The 8427-nt window shown below is 33.7% G+C and overlaps 1 protein-coding gene across 1 annotated transcript; it reads right to left on the bottom strand.

Annotated features, from left to right (window-relative positions):
- Positions 1–1713: 1713 nt before the first annotated feature.
- Positions 1714–4273, bottom strand: LOC129574288 (probable cytochrome P450 6d4). The gene is made up of 7 exons (XM_055456080.1): positions 3750–4273; positions 3564–3683; positions 3042–3194; positions 2391–2833; positions 2067–2306; positions 1983–1991; positions 1714–1881 (listed from the first exon to the last, which is right to left on the bottom strand). Exons 1-7 carry the CDS (start codon positions 4148–4150, stop codon positions 1718–1720), a joined length of 1530 nt encoding a protein of 509 aa, XP_055312055.1. The 5' UTR covers positions 4151–4273; the 3' UTR covers positions 1714–1717.
- Between the last annotated feature and the right edge of the window lie 4154 nt (positions 4274–8427).

Below are 8427 nucleotides of genomic sequence, written 5' to 3'. Positions count from 1 at the left end.
AGTTTGGTGCGTGTGGTAACTTTTCTAAGACTTGTGGTAACTATACTCGTCACCAATAGATAGCACAAACGTACCACATTTTATTTCTGTGTGTAGTCTCGTTTCAGCAGTTATTTCGATCAATTAGAAATTTTCTTGAACTGTTCAAATCAGCCATGATTACATATTTTGTCGGAAAAATAAAAACTGGAAAGTTTTATGTTGATTATCCGTTGATTGACCGGTTATGTGATCCTGACCTCTTTTATCTTTGAAAAAATCCTTGAATTTGTAATTTTTTCATTCCACTCCAACACAGATTGTTGGAGCCAAAAAATTAAATTGTACGAGATGATGTTTTCAACTCAAGATATTTTACACTCAAAATGGAGCAATATGCAACATGGGCAATTCAAAGTTCATATAAACACTAGTTATTTTATGAAAATAATTTCGGTCCAAAAACAACAAAACTCTTACTTCCCTCCGATTTTGGTATCAAATCGGCATTTTAGTTAGAAATTCCCTGAAAAATAGCACTTTTATACTGGAGTTTTTGACGAGCAATCGTATAAACCAACCCTGATGTCACCAAGTGGTCGAAAATTCTGATGGGTCGCGTTGATGTTTCCCTTGAAAATTCGCTTGAAAAAACCATTGAAAATTCGATTCATTAGAGATTCTTTGAATATGCCATTTTGAGGGGGTTTCGTCATGTATATGGCCGCCATTCTTTGTAGTAAGAAAAGCTGTAAATAAGAAAATACGTTCTTTGCAGATGTACAGATTCGAAGTATCTGCAAAGAATGTGTTGTGTATTGATGAAATAATCTATATATCATTGTAACATATGTCATACTAGTTATAGTAGACTTTATAATAAATAATTACTCTTGATCTAACACTTCAACTAAACAGAAGTATTCATTCAAATACATAACAATTTTTCTTTAAAGGGGGGAGATGTTATATATAGATTATTTCATCAATACACAACAGAATGTATTTTGTTATTTATAGATTTTCTTACTGCAAATGGTGGCCAAATCAGTTACGGGCACGACATTCGATGGCGTTTTTCTGGTCAAAAAAATTTAAATTTCCCTTTGTGTCCGATGTACAATATGAAACAGAAACTGGACTGTCAAATTTAAAACGACGACAATGTCCTCAATTTGATACACTTATCTTGTTCTTATTTTTTTGGAAAATTAGTATCAAAAACTACCTATCGAAAAACCAGATTGAATGGATGTTTTAAAAATGCCCTTTTACAATGTATCTTATGAAGAACTAAGTTCCAAAGAAGTCGGTAAGACCCTTTATTATCTTTAATTTAACGAAATAACCACTATATATTGAAAAATCGATTGAAACAACAATCAAGCTTAACTTATTTATTTCAACAGTAGGCATAATTCCTTTGAAAGAAGCTTTTTAAATGTCATTTGGAAATTTTTTTTTCGTTTTTTTTTCTTCCTTCCTCTTTATACCGCTCACGATTTCTGTAATTCCTTGTTCTGTTGATATTCTTCTTGCAATTTTCGACATTTTCTTTTTGACTGAAAAAAAAAGTAATTTTGCTTCCTTTTTCTTTTCTATTTGTTGTGTATTTAGGAAAAGACGTCTACTCAATAGTACTGTGAGAACCAAACTATTTTATTTTAAACTCAATCAAATACAGTTGAATCAACGATATGTTGATAATCATTTCACATGACTACTTCGATATTCAACACTATTTTTGTCGATTCGATATCTTGACGTTGATTCCACCTTCAATAGATAATGTAAATGCGTTACTAGCCATAACAAGTTCACGATCATTTTCACATTCGAAATTGTAGCTTTTCAATATTGAAACGATCGCTGTTTTGGTCGTGACCTTTCCCATACGGAAACCTGTTGAAACCAGCATAAATCGGTCAATTGAAATAAAAAGATTGGTTAATTATAATTTCGAATTCAATCGATGCGATGGATTCATGTATCAAAATACGCACCAATACACGCTAATAATTGAAAAGAAAACGTTGATTAATTATAACTTTGAATGCAATCTCGGATTCATGTATCAAATTACGTACCACGAGGACCATCACCAAATGGAATGAATGCATCTGCATTGTACATGGGTTTGTCGTCCGAAAAACGATCGGGCCAATAGTTCTCTGGATCAGGGAAGTATTGGGGATCTCTCATCAGACCAAGCAACGAAATGGCAACGGGTGTTCCTTTGGGCACTATTAGGCCCAAGTTATCGATTCGATACTCCTTGGTGCAGATTCGGTTCAAGAATGGCAGCGTCGGATACTTTCGAAAGGATTCTGGAATGAAAAACCATTTTTTTTTCAATTTACCAGGAATTTTCTCAGCTTTTTTTCAATTTCATGCAACGATTTTCAATTAACCTTTAACACACATCTCCAAAAATGGCATATCGTTGATGCTTTCATACGTGATGGCGTTGTCGTGTTTGGCCAACACGCTATCGATTTCATTTTGCAGTCTCTTCTGAAGCTCTGGCTTTCGCGACAACTCAAACAGCGTATAGGCTACAGCTGAGGCGGTGGTATCGAATCCCGCCAAATAAAATAAGCCCACTTGAGCCGCGCATTGTTCAATTGTAAGCGATTCTACATTGGATTCATTTGTATTTGTTTCATTTGCCCCCGATTGGAATGCATCGTCGCTACTGAGTTTTCCCGTTTTGCGCAATTCCATCAGCAATTGAATGAAATCCCTTCGGAAAACACCATTTTGTTCACGATATTCCATTGTATTCTTCACAATTCCAACCATGTAGTCCTGGAATCGCTGCGACAACCACGACATTCGAAGGATTTCGAGGAGTCTATGACAAAGATTACATTAGTATCAATTCGATTGACTTTAATCTAATAAGTATGTCGTAATCAAATTCATCGATCGCATTACATAAAGAATGCATCAAGTGACTGTAAACCGTAGCATGTATCGAATAACGATGAATAAAACCAAATTAATTCCGATGTGCATAAGATGAAACTAATACTAGTAAAATGAATGAAAAAAAAACTTACTTTGGACAAAAGAAAACTCCAATCAGCCTTATGCGATTGATAAAACCGCCATCGCTTACTTGATTTTCAATTTCACGGAACGAATGATTTGGATCATCGATTGAATTCACATCTAAGCCAAAGCCAACCGTTCCAATCACATCCATCCCATATCTATTGGATATGAAAAAAAAATGTAAAACATGAATTGCGACAAGATTAAACGATGACTGTATATGGCTTAATTGACTAAGTTCACTTATCAGATGAAACGAGAATGACCCACTTTTTCGTGGAATTAAATTCAGTTTGAAATCTATTGTAATTGATTAACATTTGTCATTTTAAGAAAAATTGGAGCACAAGAATGACATTTTTTCAATTTTCTTATTTACTTGTCAGGTCTTGTCAAACATGTAGGACCTACATTGTAGGTATAATGAAAATATGAAGAAGTTAAAGGAGTTGAATTCATTTTTTAAGAAACAAAAATCGTTGTGCAGATCAACGACATTCCTAAATACTTCCTTGAAACAACTTTACCTTATTGTAAAATTCTTGATGTCGATAATTTCATTGTTATCGGCCAATGGGGCGAGTTTTCGTCTAAGATTGTCGGCAATTTGAATGATTGTTGGCATCATGGCCTTGAGTTTACCAGATCTTGAGTGAAAACGAATAAACCATCGTAAAATTAGTCGATAAATGCTGTAATCATATCATATTTACGAAAATGTTGGTGTCAGCTTAGCTCGCAATGATTTCCAATCTTGTCCTTCTTTCACGAACAAATTGTCGGCAACTTGATCATTTGGATTATGATAAGATCCGCGGTCATAAAAGCTTGTAAAATCTGTCTTTAAAATATTTTGAACGAGACTTGCATCACGTACCATTAAAGCGGGTCGAAATAAAAAGTAAACACCTTCAATGGGCTTCTTTGAGGTACGATGAAGATCGTATAGCTCTTTGCCAAGTGATTTTTGCCCATGCCATGAACCCGACAGATTTCCAAACGGAATCGACGGTTTTATATATGGGAAATTCGTTCCTTCCCAGTAACTGTACACACGCTTCAACCACAAGTACAAAACACTCAACACGACAATCCACAAGTAAAACGCAATCATTTTTTTTTCTTGAAATAAAATTCAATCGTTTTCATCCAAAACCAAATAATACATCAAGTAACTGAGATATTCTTTGTTCAGCAAGATCGGCATTTATACTGAGCTCACGGAAGGTTGAACATGGATTTTTATTCTACACAGTGACGTGTAAGAAGCTACAGAACAGAGTGAGTTTGTTCAGAGAACATAATAAATAAATGAATGATAATATATTTCAAGCATTGCATTATAATGATCAGTTCAGAGATCAAAGAAATAAAGCAAGTAAAAACCGTGTTAACGACCGGACAACAAAAAATTACCACATTACAGTTTTCAGCGATTAAGCATTTCTCGGCTCAATGTTCAAAATTTAATAATCATGAATAAAACACCAATTGGTTTTACCTCGTTAAACTGAGATATTCTTTGTAGCAAGATCGGCATTTATACTGAGCTCACGGAAGGTTGAAAATGGGTTTTTATTCTACACAGTGACGTGTAAGAAGCTACAGAACAGAGTGAGTTTGTTCAGAGAACATAATAAATAAATGAATGAAAATATATTTCAAGCATTGCATTATAATGACCAGTTCAGAGAACAAAGAAATAAAGCAAGTAAAAACCGTGTTAACGACCGGACAACAAAAAATTACCACATTACAGTTTTTAGCGATTAAGCATTTCTCGGCTCAATGTTCAAAATTTAATAATCATGAATAAAACACCAATTGGTTTTACCTCGTTAAAAAAAGCAGACGTGTGTTGAAATTAATTCATATTTTAATGTAATACACCTTACAGAGTTAAACGATTGAATATAAAACCAAGCTTCACACAAAGACTTTATTTATCTGTTTAAAAATGGTGAAATCTAAGCTAATTCTTCATGTGGATTTAATATCTGGTCAAATAACTGAAAAATGCATCAAACCCTTTAGACTATAAGTTATAGTAAACGTCTCCTTAGATCATAATTTTTGAAATCACTGGTGTGGTGTTTTGTGTCTAATTTTTGACGAGGAATCGATTTCTGGTTCCATGAAGTGGACACCGGTTTAAGTGATTTTTGTTTCGGAGTATACGATTGTTTCAAAGGAAAATTCATTTTTATTCATGAGTAAATGACGGCCATGACCACAGGATCCATAGCAAAACCAACTGAACAAACGATATTTACTTCCGTTGCCTATGCAATTCAAGCATAATGCCTTACGAACATTTTGGGTGCCTACATAACCAAGTCGAGTGATGTTTTCACATATTTTTTTAGCCTCATATTCGATTGGTTCGATTTTAACTCTAAAAAAATCGAATTTTGTTCTATAAGAGGTTTCACATGGTGTCATCAAAGAAATTTCAGATCTTATTAAGATACATCATTTGGTCAAAGCAACTGATATCGGCTTCCATGATATTTCTCTCTCTTCCGATTGCAGCATTGTTCACCAAAATATCCAAACGGCCAAAGTGGTTGATAGTTTCGACGATTTTCGAATTTTCAGTAACATCGGCTACGATTGCTAAAGGCTTGCGGGGAGTTGTCACCTTTTATTTGTTTAACGATTTCGTTTAACCCCGTTGCATTTGGCCATGAAATAGAAATTCGAACGGTTATCAATATTGAAATGCGTGATTTTTGTGTTTGTAATTAAAATTATAATAAATCTATCGTAAAACATCCAATTGTTACAATTGAACAAATAGACTGATCTTATGCAAAACTTTTGTTTTTTTTATCATATTTGAGAAGAACACGAAAAAATCTTCCGATATGAATAGATAACTTATTTGTATTTTTTTTTAGGAAAGTGGTTTATTTTGAGACTATGTTACAATTTGGATGGTTTACGATATTATTCTGTCAAAATTCTAATTTGTTATTGCTTCAATTATTTTTGCTTACGTCAATTGCTTCAGTTGTTATTAGGATGAAATTGTTCTTTTCTTTCTACGCAAATTCAGTTCGGATTGATTCAAGATTAAATGAATTTGAGGTGTTCACCTTAGGTGAGCTTCATAATATGTATATATTGACGTCGTGATTAGTAATTCTTTTTGAATGGAGACTAATAGAGTTATTAAGCCAATCAATGAAGTGTAAATCACAGATGATTATGGTGCAATTGCCACCAAATAGAAATTTCTGATACAGAAATAAAATAAATTAAACACAAAACAAAATGTAGGAAAAATTGAAAATGTCTAGTTCTGAATATCTGTTTTTAATTGTTTGCATTTGTTCACTTTGCTAACTAAGCCAATTAGCATAATTATATTTGCCTGTTCTAGCCTCAACAGAATTGAAACAATAAATCGTTCAATTACATCAAACTGGATTTACACAGCTGGATAAGGGAATGAAGAGAATATTTTGCCTAACAGTATTTCTATTCAGGATTTGTCATCGTTTAGAAACATGAAATTCATTGTTTCATTCATATTTATCAATCGTAATAAACCACCAAAAATGATCATACTCATCTTTGATCATTTTAAAGTCGAAAAAAGTATCCTTTTCATGACTCTACTAGCATAGAACTTCACAGAGTCTGTGCAATCCGGCTACTTAATACTCGGTTGTGTAGATCATGCATTCAATATGAACTTCATATTGAATACAATGCGTAATATTACTCTACGGCTTGAGGTTTCTTTCAAGTTCATTACTTAAATTCAAGAAATGTAAAAACGTAAAAACTGAAGCACATTGAAATTCAGTGTGTTTTGACAAAACACGATGTCTATAACCTGATTATGAGCATTCTGTGTTAATGGTGATAGATTTGACACACGAATGGATTGAATGAACTGTATAGCAGCGATAAAAACTTGCTCACGCACACAGTCACATTCTTCTCAGTGAACCCAAGTGTTGATTGGCTGTCATTTTTGCACTGCTGATCGGCTTTTGAGTAATTCATAGGTAAAATGCCAAGTACAAATCATAATTTATCAATCATCGATTTATTTGCGCGCCGCTTATGACCATGACAATCATTATAACCTATCATCATTTTTGTAAAATTTGTTTTGATTTCCAACTATCTGCATTTTGATCAACACGCCACGCTGTCAATGACGCCATGAATTAAATAAGTGGTCGATTATCACGACGATGGAGCAAAGAAGAACATTCGATGCTTGAGAAAATTAGTCTCGTTGCAGCAGTCATTTCGATCGATTAGAAATTTACTTGACGGTTTACTGCACCACAAGTGACAAAAGAAAACTGTTTATTACAACATGATAATATACATTCTGCATTGAAACAACATTTTTGGTCACTCGAAGTGCAGATTTTACTTCTCCGTTAAACATGTTCTGCTGGGGAAAGCACTGGTTTTACTCTCCAAATTCGGATGACATCTTATCACGCGAACTTCATTTCAACAACTATATTGCTACTCTTGTAAAATAAAATCATTTAGAATCTTTTTCCAAATCTTGAAACATCATAATCAATTCAATTACCATGTAAAAGTTTCTTTATCCCGTATTTTCACATAATGATCACAAAAAAGAGTGTTGAAATACACGGGAAACCAAATTATTTTTTTGAAGGAAATAAAACACTAGTTAAATTCCATACACGTAAAAATTCGGAAATCCGAGGAAGACAAACTCGGCAATTTTATGGAATATTGTCGCCAAGAAAATTCCCAAATCTGTTTCTGTATATACATTTATTTCTTGGCGATACACTCATAGATACATATCTCTATATACATTGGGGCATTTTAGCGAATTTCGGCTTTTACAGCTGGAATATTGTACAGAATCGTCCCCAGTATCGAATGGAATTGGTATTTCATGCATTTCACTTCTTTTGGCGTGTGGACGTTTTTCCGCATAAAATGACAAAAATACGGAAAATTCGTTCTAGTGTACTAGCTAAGGTAAATCGACAATTTCTAACATCAAAATTAACCGGTCTAAATGTCATACATGACGATTTATATCGTTGGGAAGCCCTTATATTGCAGGTAATTTTACAGTTTATTTGGTTACAGTTTGACCAACTTACGGATTAGAGACTCATAATTATGAGTATTCGAAAATGTTTGCCGTTTTGCAGAAAATGACTTTAATCGCATTGAAATACACGTAATGTAAACAGTCCGGTTCAGCCCCTCCATTAAATTATGATTCTTAATCCCCTCTTCCCTCTCTGGTAATCAAAAGCGAGAACTCTAGGGGGAAAGAACTGAATAAATGAAAATGCCTGTGAATTTTTATCAATATTACTTTTAGCAAATATACCAATAGAACCCGTGAGCATAAAAACAACGTATTGA

This window comes from Sitodiplosis mosellana, unplaced genomic scaffold, assembly GCF_009176505.1.
Source record: "Sitodiplosis mosellana isolate CC-2019 unplaced genomic scaffold, AAFC_SMos_1.0 Smas_scaffold_6162, whole genome shotgun sequence".
Classification (NCBI taxonomy): Eukaryota; Metazoa; Arthropoda; class Insecta; order Diptera; family Cecidomyiidae; genus Sitodiplosis; species Sitodiplosis mosellana.
This window is presented reverse-complemented; position numbering and strand designations above follow the sequence as displayed.